This window comes from Pinus tabuliformis, chromosome 5_1 (assembly GCF_031772625.1).
Source record: "Pinus tabuliformis cultivar Carrire ecotype Pingquan chromosome 5_1, CPIR1, whole genome shotgun sequence".
Taxonomy (NCBI): Eukaryota; Viridiplantae; Streptophyta; class Pinopsida; order Pinales; family Pinaceae; genus Pinus; species Pinus tabuliformis.
The window spans coordinates 808,764,424-808,779,202 of record NC_142305.1 but is presented as its reverse complement, the minus strand read 5'-3'; the positions used below and the strand labels follow the sequence as shown (position 1 = coordinate 808,779,202).

At 40.5% G+C, this 14,779-nt stretch overlaps 1 protein-coding gene across 1 annotated transcript; it reads left to right on the top strand.

Moving 5' to 3' along the window:
- The first annotated feature begins 13,479 nt into the window (after positions 1-13,479).
- On the top strand, positions 13,480-14,466 carry LOC149167390 (uncharacterized). The gene has a single exon (XM_089430469.1). It carries the CDS (start codon positions 13,480-13,482, stop codon positions 14,464-14,466), a length of 987 nt encoding a protein of 328 aa, XP_089286595.1.
- Positions 14,467-14,779: the final 313 nt, after the last annotated feature.

Genomic DNA, 14,779 nt, shown 5'->3' with positions numbered 1-14,779 from the left:
TGAAGTTGCAACTAAATCTGAAGGTAGTCGCTGATTTTTCTCAGGAGAAGAATAAGAAGACTAACAAGTGTCTTGTTCCTTATACACCACACCAACATGCACACAACCATCTGGCCCTCTTCAGTGTTTCCATGGTTATGGTCAGTGTTTTCAAGGTTATAGGTAGCATTTAATGTTTATAAACTAATGCTAGCATTAGTTTCAAATCTTGGAAATATGAATCAAATAAATGAATGGAAAAAAGATATTGTATGAATAATATCAATGATATGGTTTGTCTACCTTGGGAAGAGGCCAAATAAGACCATCAATTATCTTATTGGTCCTCAAAGTTAAATTGATAAATTGATAGGTTGAGAACAACAATCATTTTATGAACATGGTAAAGTTCATAAGAACTTTGGATTAATATGCACAACTACAATCTATGTTGCACTACATTCTTTAGAGTCGGTCAATTTAGTACAGAACTGGTCACTTTGGTGTTTTAAGGTCAGTTCAATACAAGACCAACCTTAGCCAATCTGAACCACCAAATTAGACCAGTACAACTCTAAAACCATTGGGACCAACCAATTCCACTAGTTCTAGGTTAGTTCCAATAAGAGTGTGCCCTTCTCATTTTCCTCTCAAGTGGTTTTGTTGGATCCTTCCAAGAATGGTGATTTGGAGAGTGCCATAAACTGTCGCATTGTTCTGAGGACCTAAGATCATAAGTAGTTAAGCCTTGACAAACAGGAATTTTCAAGGAACTAGTACAGACATCCCAAAACATATTTAGTGAGGACGTGCATGCTAGGAACTATTACAGACCTCCCAAGATACTTAGTGAGGATGTGCATGACCAAAAAGTAATACTCTTCATCTTCTAAGTTATGTAATAAACAAGTGAAAGGGAGCAAGACATGAAGAGGAAATTCCTACCCTTGCTTTGTCAGGGAAGAGCTAAGAGACTACTAGCAGCAGGTAGCCAAATTTGATAAGTAGTGAGGGTACATGCCAGATACAAAGAAGGATTAATGCAAAGGAGTGTACTAATTATATACATATCATTAAACATATTTCATCCCACATAAGATGCCTTGCATCGTGCCTGGTTAGTTGTAAGATCATGTTGGTCACAACCTCTGTAGCTTAAATAAAAATGTGGTATTTCTCTTCATCTTCTAAGCTATGTAATAAACAAGTGAAAGGGAGCAAGACACGTACAGGAAACAATGGAATGACTTTCAGTTCTTGCAACCATGCATTTCATTGAAGACAGAATGATACAACAACGATAAGCAAACTTTTAAGCTACAATAAGAGGTGTATTTCAAAATATGTGCTTTGTTTTCCATACCTAGCCTCCAAAGGGTTATGCATCAGATGGAGTCTTCATGCAGTCCCGACATTCTATCATACCTTGGGTTCCTTGGTCTACTTATTTTTATCCTCAGCTCCTTGAGAGTCATCTATCATGTCATCTTTCTTCGTGGCCCCTGAGAGACATAATTGTGTATTTTCAGCGAGAAGTGACCGTTGCGGAATGAGGCCCTGGGAGGAAACATTTACAAATTTTTAGCTGGATGAAAGGCACTACTATTGGATGAGGTCGTGGGAGGACACATCTATGCAATTTCAGGATGCAAGGTAGATTGGGTAGTCAAGGAAAAAACTGCACAGTTTCTGGAGACATTGGGTTCGGGTTGAGGGAAGGACATTGGAGGAAACCACTCCACAGTTTTGAATGCTAAGGGAGGTTGGGATTTGTGTGCGTTGCACAATTCCAATAGGCAAGGGAGAATCTTGAGGGTTACGTATGTGAAGTGCGCAGTTCAGGAAAGTTGGTTGAGGTTAGGTTGATAAGGATACTCTGAAATTTGGCTAAGTGTGGGAGCAATGGAACTGATGTGAACAATGATAAAACTTGACTACAATCACACACTTGAAAACTTAGCGATACAACATAAACCATCTAGAACATATAACACATACTTCGCTTAATGAAACAACATTTGTGGCATCTTACGACAAGTGTGGCTCCGATGATAGACTTTGGGATGATGATAGATTGTGTGAAATGATTTTGAAACATGTCTATGTGGTGAGGACAACCCATTCTCATAAATATTTCTGCTTGAATCAAAACAAACCTCCCTTTGCATGACAAGCGATAACCCACATGCCCAAAGATGACAGATTCTATGTAAAAATAAAAGCATGAATGACTCTTAAGATCGAAAAGGGGAGATTGAGATCATGATCAACTTACAAATAAGTGGCTAAGGAACGATTGATCACAATATCCATATTAGGCTCCAAAATTTAAGTGCATGCCAAAAATTTCGAGGGTGTTGCAGCGGCTACAATTGAGACTTCACCTTCTTGGTAGCTTCTTTTTCAACCAGTGCCTTGAGTTCTACGAACTTGGAGAATGTCTCATCTTTCTTCCACATGAAAAATATCCAACACTTACATGAGAAGTCATCAATAAAAATGACAAAATATTTGTGTCTAACAGTGTAGATTGTCGAGAAAGGTCCATAAACATCATAGTGGATCCTTTCTAGGACTCCATGTGCTTTGTTGTCCTCATCATGGAATGTGGATTTTATGTACTTTTGTAATGTACATCCTTTGCATATATCCTATTGCTTAAGTGCTCCTTTACATATATCGTATTGCTTAAGTGCTGCTACCCACTTTATGTGCTAGAGTTCCCTGTAAGATCTGGTTGATCATGTTAATTAAGATCTGAGAGTCCCCTTCAATTATGAGTGGGAAGAATCTATTATTCTGAGCCAGGAGAAGTCCTTGCCAAATTCCTTCTAATTCGACTGAGTTGTTTGTATCCCAACCTATTGACCCCATGAATGTTTGGAGAACATTGCCCTTATGATTTCTAAATATTCCCCCAAATCCTGCTTTACCTAGATTTCCCTTTGACGCTCCATCAAAGTTGAGCAGTACCATGTGTGGTGGGGGTGGAGTCCATTTGTCAGGTGTATCTCCAGAGGGAGGGATTTTCCTTAGGTGTACCTGCTCATGGTTCCACTGAAGGTTCCAGTTCAGCCATATATTTTGTTCCTGTGGTGTGGATGGGAAATCATCATCAAGCCACGTTTGGAGCATCAAGGTTTCTCGTATGCTTTAACATATATTGATCCATAGAACTTGTATGGGAGAGGAATGGTCTTTGATGATGCGGCTATTTCTCTCTTTCCAGATTGTCCACATGAGGAACCCTGGTATTAGCTTCCATAAGGCGTTTAAGATTTTGCTTTTATAAGGGTGAGGTGCCCAAGAATGAATAGTGCTGGCTGAATTCTCCTTATTTCGTCCATCTCTTTGACATCTGAAGCTAACCTTCTCCCAAAGTCGGGTTGCTAATAGACATGAGTTTAGGAGATGTCCGGGTTAAAGCGCTCGATCCATCCTCTTAGGTATAGCCCTGTTGCATTGAAGAAATATGGTCCTCCATCCAATACCCTGTTTCGGTCCTCCAGACAATTGAAAATGGCAGTAAAGAAGCCCTTAGGCCCTAACTGCAGTGTTATGTGCCCTTTTGGCTTCCATTTGGCTATGATCCAGCTGTGCAAAGCTTTCTCCGTTGGCCAAAGGCCTATGAACTTTCCTATCAAAGCATGATCCCTCATAAACTGGATCTGAGTGTTGATGCGCTGACTTGGGAGCTCGATTTTGGGTCTGTCAACTGCTACCAGCTTGCAGGTGTTTGACGTCACTCGTGGTTCTTCATTTGTGTTGTTATTTGTTGGCGTATTTTCATTCTATGTTGCTGTATCTTCTGGATGGTCCATCCTGACATTTTCAGTCTGTCGTAGGCCATTTTCCATATCAGCGGGGGGAGGCATCATGTCCTCCCCCTGAGGGGGTTCCATTGCGCAATAGTTGTTCCTTATTGTGTTGTAGCTGCCTTATGGCTGAAGGTTAATGGCAGAACAACGCAGTCTGTGAAGGTCTGCCAGTTCCAGAGCAGCATCAAACCCTAAGCGCTCCGCTCTCCATTTTCTTTTCTTTTTTGACATAAACAGTTAGTTTTTATTTAAAATTCAGCAAATGAGCTGTCGAGGACTTTAACACTGAAACCTTGTATTTCCTTGTTACATTCGGTGGGGAAAGAAGATTTTTCTTTTGAATAGTCCACTGAATGAGTTACAATGTGAATGCAGATAGAGGCTTGAAAAAGAACTTGAATTGGTTTTAGAATGGTGCCTTGAAATTCTGCTGCTTTTTCTTTCCGTGACGTAGCTCTGCTTCCTAGCTTGCAGGGAGAAGATCCAACGCGCCGAAGTGCCGGATCATCCCAAGAATCACTGCGTTTTCTTTTTGAAATGTCTGTCAGAGTGTTATATAGTGTTCAAGAATGCCAAGAGCGGTAAGTTGGCCTTGAGGAGGCCCTCGTGAACTCCCCAGCACCTACCCAGACACAACAATGAGTTCCAACGACGAATAGAGATCGAAAATGCCATGGTTGCATTCTGAATTTTCCCTTGTGGATGAGTCCGCGTTTCCTAACAGCAGCCAACTCAAAATGGTACGGTCCTGATGTCTGGAGAATCTGAATCAGCGAAATGCTCAAAGGAGCAGAGGCCCAGACAACTCCAAAATTAAGGAATGCTGCAATCCGATTCAACATAATTTACTAACAGAGATCTCCTGCTCCTGAGAGAGCCTAGGTTGGCTGCCAAGTCCGCCTGTGAGTTTAACTTCCTCAGAACATGATAGAAGGAGATTTTGTGGAACTTGGGCAACAGTAGTCTGATTTTTTTGAGGATGGGGGCTAACTGCACCTGAGAAGGGATCTTTTTTTGGAGAGACAGAATGGGGATAACTTGGCCCAATTTCTTAGCAGGTCCTGAATATTTCCTGGAAGCTCTATTTTGTCAGGTCCTAACATTAGGACACCCTTCCAAACTTCTTGAGCAAAGGGGCACAATAAGAACAGGTGGTTAGCCATTTCTTCATCCAATGCACAAAGAGGGCACCTAGAGGGGCCTTCCATTCCACGCTTCCTCAGGTTATCTCTAGTGAGGATACTTTTATGCACCAGAGTCCAGCAAAAGAAGTCAATTTTGGGGAGAGTAGGAAAAGACCAAATAAATTTCCATTGAGTTGGCTCTGGGGGGACGCTAGGGACAACCATCATACTTTTGTAACCTTCTGCTGCTGAGTAAGAGCCTGAAAGAGAACCCCACTGTCTTTTGTCCTTAGAAGAGGCCTTTAAGGGAGATTTTCCTTGGAGAAAATCCAACAATAAATTGGCTTCAACATCCAGCCAATGAGGGACCTCGCCCAAATTCAAACCATCCCATAGACTTTCTGCATCATTTGTCCAATTGGAGATGTCCCAAAGGGTTTCCAGATTGCTGGCCTGAAGCCAAGCTCTGATATTTTCCAGTTCTGCCATCTGATTCAAGGGCTGATCTCCAAGAACAGGTGTCCATCTCATGCTATCAGAAACAAGGCTCCCTATGAAATGTGGTATGGCCACATTCCTTCAGTGAGGTATCTTAGGGTTTTTGGTTCCTCCTGTTATGCCTTGATACCTAAAGAACAGATAAAAAAACTTAGTGCAAGGAGTCACAAATGTATCTTATTTGGATACTCATACCTCCAAAGAATACCATCTCTATGATAAAGTGAATAAGAAGTTTATAATATCTAGAGATGTGATCTTTCTTGAGTCTTCCAAGATTGACAATGTTGTTGAGTGGCAGCGTAATCGTTTGGATAGATTTGAACATGCAAAGTATTTTCAAGAGTTTTATAGTGAGATTCTACATCTCCTTCTCTTAGCTCTATACTTTCTATGAAGAGCCTTGAATAAATCAAGTTGAAGGAAATTCCTTCCCCTGCTTTGTCAGGAAAGAGCTAAGAGACTGCTGGCAGTAGGTAGCCAAATCTTACAAGTAGTGAGGGTACATGTAAGATACAAAGCAAGGATTAATGCAAAGGAGTGTACTGACTATATACATATCATCCAACATATTTCATCCCACTTAGGATTCCTTGCATCATGCCTGGTTAGTCATAAGATCATGTTGGTCACAACCTCTGTAGCTTAAATAAACAAATGGTAATACTCTTCATCTTCTAAGTTATGTAATAAACAAGTGAAATGGAGCAAGACATTAAGAGGAAATACATGGAATGACTTTCAGTTCTTTCAACCATGCATGTCATTGAAGACAGAATGATTCGACAATGATAAGAAACATTTTAAGCTACACTAAGAGGTGTATTTCAAAAGATGTGCTTTGTTTTCCATACCTAGCCTCCAAAGGGTTATGCATCAGATGGATTCTTCATGCGATACTGATATTCTCTCATACCTTCGGTTTCTCGGTCTTCTTATTTTTCTCCTTAGCTCCTTGAGAGTCATCTATCATGTCATCATTCTTCATGGCCCCTGAGAGAAATAATTGTGTAGTTTCAGCGGGCAATGACTGTTGCGGGAGTAGCATCATTAATATAGTTGGTTTACACTTGGCACCACTACACTAGGTGTTTGCTTGCTATTTTTTGCTCTTTTTCTCCGATCATCACTGTTTAGTCCTTAAGGTCATCATTGTCTTGACATCATTGTGCCCCCTACGCATTTGTCACAGAGAATTTGAGGCCTTCACCCTTAGTTTCTATTAGGACATATTACTCCTCCTCGTCAAGTTAAAGTACATCTTCTGAGTCCTCCATTGAGTCCTCATTTTGACTCTTGTTCTACTGATTCTTCCTTTCATTCCGCATCTTCTCAATGTTATACCATCACCATGTAACCAAAGGTGGTAACCAAGGTGGTAACCAAAGTACTAACTAGGGTAACCCCATGAGCGTAACCTTCACTAATATGGGCACTCCTACTCCATTGCCTCCTTTTATGGCTAGTTTGAGTCTCCCTAATTCAGCCAACTCATCAACGACCCCGTTCTTCATGACCCAAATTGGCCAGTTATGCCTACCAAGATTCCTTCCAACATCCCCAATTTTGAAGGTAATCCTAGAGAAGATCCCACAAATCATGTTCACTCATTCCATATGTGGTGTTCAGCCAATTCTATCATATAAGACTCCATTTGTCTTCGCCTTTTCTACTGCACTCTTACTGGAGCTACTGCTAAGTGGTATGTCGATCAAACCAGATCCACTCATTCCACTTTTGTGACTCTTGCCAAAGATTTTATAGCCTATTTAAAGTTACCTTTCTGTTATGACACTAGTAACAAAAATTTCACTTCTTTTCGTCAAACTTTTTCCATTGGCCTATTTGATCATGTTCAAGAATGACATAGAAGGAGGAGCATATGTAAAGCTCTTGAATTCTAAGACTGTGTCTATATGGATTGGTACCTTAAATCTCTTTTGGCCCCAATTGCTAAAGAAGTCAATTCTCACTTCCCTTAATCTGAGGAATATTCAAACCTTTTCTATAAAGAAATAAGTTTTTTTTCTTTAGAAAACATACAGTTTGAGATTAAAAAACTTGTAAAGGGAAAATTTAAGAACATCAAAAGCTACCAAACAAAAATCTTAAAAATTGCTTTGCATGTCCTTTTTTATTTAACAATCAAGCAAGACTTCCCTAAACCCCGGACTCAAAGCTTTATTGTACGTACTTTTAAAAGTGGGGATTGTAGAAATTAATGTGAAAATTCTAACTGCTCATGGAATTTTCTAAATCACAAGACTAGAAGCTACTCTACTAATCTGCAGAAGTATATTCATGATCGAGAACTCATATCATCAACACGCATCAAGATTCAACACACATACACAGAGATTTATCTAAGGAAAAGCAACTTGCCCTGAGAGACAAACAGTTCCCCATCTCCTTTCCATACTTCCAACCCAAGGAGAGTACACACGATAGTTGTGAGTTGTGTCTGTGTACCTGTTGAAGGCTCGAAATTCTCTGCCTCAACATTATAAGGGAGACCACCTAGCCGGGAACTTAAAGCAGCTCATTTTTCGTAGAAATGGTGGTTCTAACTGGTTAAACTAGGTCCAGTTACCTTCTTTCTATCGCTAATGGCTTAAAGTATGCCTTTTACTTACCAATAGAGAAGAGACGTCAGATCAACGCTCTTACTGATCACACAAGAAAGTGATCCTTAAGCTGATTTAGGGCTCAGCCAAGCCACAACTAAATTTTTCCCCTTTGATAAGAGGACTTCTAGGAATGTAGAATTAAATCTAAATGCAAGCAAAATGAAGGAAATCCTAAGCCTATCTATAGCAAGTCCCGATAGTGATCTGTAACAGCTCTTCGAATGGCTTCCTGAGTCCTTTGTCTATCACCTTCTGCATCTAGGGTGGAGCTAACATTATTCCTTATCTTTCGGGCTGTTGTTTGTTTGTGAAAAAAAACTGAGTTCTTTTCACCCCCTTGTAACCATAATTGTCTCGACTTGATCCTCCATTTTGTTTCCTCTTCTCTGTTAACTCGGTATAGCTGTAAGTAGAGTTCATTTTCCTATTGTTTGTTCTCCTGGGAAAGGCCATTATCCTCTATTGGTCTTTGGATACTCTCCAGATTGTTCTTAATTTCTTTTTTTACCTTCTCTGGTTGTTGATACTTTGTTTTAGCCCATTCTTTGATGGCTTGTTTTGTTTTCCGTATTTTTGTTTCCCAAATGAAACCAGGAGAGCCTTCCACATGTTGGATCTAAGAGCTGTAAAAAATTCCTACAATTGATGGTATATCATTCCAGAGAGAACTGTATCTGAATGGAATGGGCCCAAGTGGCCTATGATTTTCCAGTATTAGAGTTATTAGGAAGTGGTCGGAGGCAGAGCACGTTAGAATGTTAGCATATCTGATGGAGAAAGCAGAGAGAAGTGTAATATTGATGAGAATTCTGTCCAACCGCTCCATGATGTTACCAACACCCATCCTATGGAGGGACATCCATAAGATCATGCTCCTGCATGATATTTTCCAACTGTATTCTATATGGATTAGGCATAAAACTGCCACCCCTTTTCTCATTGGTGTGGAGGATTAAATTAAAGTCACCTCCTAGAATAATGTTAGTGTTCTCTTCTGCGTCCAGACTATCTTTTAGATCATGCCAACAACTATCCTTATCTCTGTAGTGATTCGGCACATAGATGTTGTAGATGATAACGGCTTGCTGATCTACTTTATTTTCCAGAGTTGTTTTGATCCAGTGTTGATTTATTGTTTCCGAAATACAGTTCCATATACCTTGATTCCAAATTGTTTCTATTCCTCCTGAGGCTCCTCTTGCCTCACTAATGCTTCCTCTATATTGTCTCTGCTGCTCAATGACTTTATTCATTTCCTTGTGGTTTTGTTTTGTTTCTTGTAACATAATAATTCCTGGCGTCTCAGAAATGATAAGATCCCTTAGGGCTGCTACCTTAGAGGGGTGCCCAAGTCCCCTGATGTTCCAAGATAATACTTTCATCATTGGATATGCGGTATGCGAGGAGGTGCTCGCCCCCCTTGGTCCTTGCTGATTGCTTTTTTGTCATTCTGCCCCAGGATATAAGTTTCTATGGGTGTCTGCGTTCCCATTGCTATGTCCTTTTGTGCGTTCTCATCCCTGTGCTGCTTAGCAGATTTCTTTCCTGGGCCAGGTTTCTTGGAGGGTTCACTAAAACCCCCGTGATCTTTAGATGAGCTTCTGGTGATTCTGTTGAGGGGAGGATCAAGAAGAGGCTGAGAGGAAATAGCAAGAGGCAATGAGAATTCGATAGTGTCTTAGTATTGGATTTCAGGGAGAGAGGGCTCCTAGGGATCAGGAGGAGAGTGGGGGGATGAGGGGTCTTCTTCCTCCAAAGATTTGAAGGGGTTTGATGTAGAGGGTAATGGCTGAGTCAAGATGGGAGGGGAGGAGAAGGATGCAGCTTGGATTTCTGGGGGAGGCTTTGGTTTTGAGCCAGACTGTTTGGGGTTTGCTTTCTTTTTTTTGACTTGTTCCCATGTGTCTTCACTGGCTTCAACATTTTCATTCATTTCATTTTCTTTTAGTTTACTACACCTATTAGCAGAATGACCATATTCATGGCATACCTTACATTTGAACGGGATTTGTTCATAGTCCAGCTACTGAATATGGGTCCATTGGTCCACTTTGATCTTGATTTCTTCTGGAAGGCCCTTTCCTAAGTTGGATGGATTGTTTATCTCAGATACATTGAGATTGGTTAAATTCAGCTTATCGGGTTCATGAGGGTAGGAGAGGGAGGCGAAATAGAGATGGGAAGCTTAATAGTCATCCAGAAGGAAAATATATGCCTGCATGTAAAGGTAAAGGGACTTATTGATACGGGCTTTATTGACTCTTTAACTAACTATGACTATGACTCGACCCTATTGGGTTTATTACATAAATAAAGGGGTTAGGGTTGGACCCTAACACGTAGGGTCAGATCATTAACTAATATGTATAGAGTTATACATAAAATCCACCCCTAAGAATCACCCTTTCATATTTGAAAGTATTTTTCTCGCAAACCCTGTGACATCCCCAACCATGGTTCTCTCGTAAAAGACATTGTATACATGTTTACAAAAATTAAATATTATAAAGGGATCTGAGTAAAGGACATAGATTAAAGAGCTGAGAGGGGGTTGCTTTCTTGGGATGTCAATGGGTTTCTTGTGCAGAAATCTAAATTATTTTTCGTACACTCATTAAATAGATAGCTGGTGAGCCTTAATGGACTAGTCAAGAAATTAATTTGGGTTGGAACGAAGTAGGCAGACCATGTTTCCTTGAGAAACATTTACAAGGAAAGAAGAACTAAATTAATGAAGTTGTTTCTGCTAGTAGCAATGAAAAAAATAAATCCCAACACAGAAGACAAGATAACAGATAAATGAGAGGGGTTCAATCTCATTTTTTAGATACACCCTCTCTCATTCAATATGGAAGAGACAGAATTATCCACTCACTCGTTCAACATATAAGATTCAAAATTGAACAAGAAGAGGGAGGAATGGCAATAAACTATGTTTTTGGTTTGAAATATTGGTGAACAGGTGGTTGTCCTTGGTTAGGAACAATGCCTCTCGAGTCCTTGTAAAGCCATAGGATGGAGATGACTTTCTCTGGATTCCCTCAGTGGTGTAGATGGAGGATTGTGTCCTTCGATTCCTAGATGGAGAGACTCTCAAAACTTCATGCTATTGATTTACATTTGGCTCTAGATTCCCTTAAGTGAGTGTAACCACTATGTTTTGTTTAAGGGTGGATATTTACTCTCAAGATTCCCTTGGTATGTTTTGAGTGAAGGTATTGGGTATTTCAAATCCCTGTGTTTCCATTTGATTGCTGAGTGGCTGGTGGGTGTATGAGGGAGGTCCTCTAGAGTCCCTGTTTCAACTGAAAGTTGGTGTTTTATCCTTGAACCAAGCCCCTCATTCTCTAAAATCTGACTCAAGGATGATAGTTGCAAGTGACCTTAGCTATAATTGGCTAAGGTTGGGTGGAGAGTCCTCATCCCAAACTCAATTTCCCGAAGCATCATGAGATAAGTGCTCTTATGCATTGCAACGCCATTAATCATGTGTTACACTCTTGGATTGAAATCACATGTATATGAGAAATGAATATGTATTGTGTTCCAGACTGAATGGTACTCATGATTGTGCTGAACATGGTATACTTCTACTATAATTTAAATTATTATACCTTTGAAATATGTGATAGTACCATTTCTAAACATGACTAATTAACCTGCTAAGAAAAAGGTTAAAGAACTGGAAATAGTACCTATACAACTGAACCAGATTATCACATCATAAACAATAAAATGGTGCACAGAGTAAAGGCATATAAATTTCCCATAAGAACCAAATTCTACCATCATAATATTTAGTATACGAATCCTTTTATTACAGAATAATAGTTACATCGAAGACAAATTGTTGACATGGTCTTTTCATACATATAAATGGATGTACAGGCGTTTATGAGGCATGAGTTGATGCCAAGGATGTCATCCTCTTTAAAACATATTATCTGTGGACGTTAGATTAGAGGCTCTTGTAGCCTTGCATTTTCAATAGTCATGGAGGTCTTCGCCAAGCTTCATAGTGCTTCTAGTTATGGAATTACAACCCAGAGGGTATGCCTTGGCCCACAGATCATTGAGGAGTGTTGATATCCTCAAGCCCCTTTTGGTATTTTACAACTTCAGTGGGCTTTGGAAGATAAGTTTGATCGTAAGCTCAGGAGGGGTAGAACTAGTAAGGGATAACGACCCATAGAGGCCATGAAAAAATGTTGGTGTGGATGTCCTAGACTGTAGAACCTATGAAACAAATGAAAAAATGAACCCATGCTTAAAGGGCCAGGTTGGCGCAGAGAATTGCAACAAAGTGGACCAACATATAAATTAATTAGACATGTTGATTCCCTTGGTAGGAGGAAAGACCTAGACATGATTCTAATTAGCACGCTCATATCACACCATATTATGATTGGGAAAGGGAACGGTGACTTTACCAAAACAGGCACCCTAGACCATCCCTCATGGACCAATCAGTGGCAGGGTGGGCGAAGGTAAGGCCCACAACCCACATGTTGCGACACCCCTCCCTTGTGACATCACCGGGAAGGGAAGTGGGGGTGGAACAATTCTCTTGATCCATTGGATCTGATAGAGGAGACGAGGGCTGCTCAATGTGGGGGGTAGAGCCATGAGCTTGAACCCTGATTGCACTGATCCCTGCTAGAATTATTGGTCGTTCAAGTTGCATCGACACAACACATGGAACAAGGCATCGATGAACAAGAACCGTCAAATTAGCGGGGAGATAGTTGGTAGTGAATAGTGACGTGATGTGACAATCATAAATATTATTTATATGTTGATAAATAAATGTTAGGTAAATACACACACACACACACACACACCCATTTTCCTATGCAAAAATAAAATAATGAATACTATCAAACCAATATGCCACTCCTCTAGTTGAACCAGAGGGGTTGGATTTTCAGTAACAACCCATTCCACTGGAGAAAAGGGTAGGATGGGGTTGCATAAGTGGTATTGGAACATCCGGGTTCAACACTTGGACTGGATCATTATGAGCAAGTGATGATTTTTAGAAATTACCTAAGCGAGATGTTAGGTGTTAAAAGATAGTCTAAATAAATTAATAACATACCTAAATGGGAATTATTCACTATGTGACATGTTGGAACAACAAAAAGTTTAGCAATCAACCTGACTAAACATATTTCTAGTTGTAATAAATTATGAATTTGGCTGGCTTGCAAACTTTAGATGGTAAATTGGTATAGTTATGTGCTAATATGGTTATTTTGTTGTAGGTATATTGTTATGGCAACTCTAAAAGGGTAGGAACCTCTATATAATTGGTTATTTATTTTAATGATTATGCACTAACAACTTAAATTACTTGAATTATAATTGATGCATGTGAGATATTGAACATCACGAGTATGTTAATTTGGTTTCCTTGTTACAGTAGGGATTACCATGGCAAGGATGTCTCAAAAGGGGTGGGAAATTCCGGGCTGGTGGGCTAAACCCTTATGGAAGTTAAAAGGACCTGCTAAAACGAAACTTTTCTTCTGGTGTGTCCTTTCCCAGAAAGTTCCTACGTGGGATTTCCTTCAAAGAAGAGGCAGAATTGGTCCTGGTAGATGTCCTCTGTGTAAAGACAGCGCTGAAACTGCCCAGCATTTATTTCTCTTTTGCCCTTTCAATTCTAGTCTCTGGGCAGCAACGCTATGCTTAATAAACGTTCCTCATAGATGGGAAGGGCAGGGACTCTTAGAGGCCTGGCAGAGCTGGTGGAATTCTTCATTAAATGAAAGGGAACGATCCATTCCTTTAATCATTACATGGGGGACATGGCTGGCCAGGAACCTAGCCATTTTCAAGGACTCTGCTTTCCCTATTGGAAGACTTGCAGCTGAGGGAGCGGCCATCTATGGAAGTATTCCTATTCCTCAAGCTCCTAACTCCTCCAGAGCTGTTTGTCCAGAAGTCATAAGACAATCTATGCCGTGGGCTTATTTTGATGGGGCATCGGATATCAATGGTCGGTGTGGGGCTGGCTTGATCATACATTTTTCAGAAGTAAAGATTCTTAAAGCCTCAGTAGGACTGGGACAGGGTTCAAACAATTTTGCCGAATTGAAAGCCCTTCATCTCCTCCTCAGCTGGCTTATCCTCCGAGAGGTGCGAGAAGTTCAGCTTTTTGGGGATTCCATGAATGTGGTCCATTGGTTCAATGGGACTCATCGCTGTCATAATCTTACTCTGCTTCCACTGTTTAAAGAATTTTCTCGGCTCAGGAACTGTTTTATGGAGATTTCTCTAAGTCATATATACCGGGAAAGGAATTCTGAAGCGGACCGTCTTTCCAAAGAAGGAGTAGCTAGTGAGATGGGGCTGTGGACTGTCTCGGAGGTTGATAGCGGGTCTATTCGGCCTGTTGAACAACCTATCTTCGCTTAATCTCTCTCCTCACTTCCTCTGTTCCTGTATATATTTGTGTGTGTTTTCGTTTCTCTTCTCCATGTCTCTACTCTCTCATTTTCTTCTCTGCCATCTTTCTTGGGCTGTTTTCCCAATATGTGGATGCCCGGGCAGAGTTTTTAGTTTTTTCATAAGCGGCTTCCTTTTCCTCCATATGGATGGTTTTATGTTATGGATCCACGCAGTCCTTCGTACATTGCTGTTGACGGTATGGTGCTTTCCCCTTGCGGTGGCTCTTTACTGTTTAGCTGCGTGGACGTTAGGACGTTGCTCAAACGCTTTGAGTGTTTAG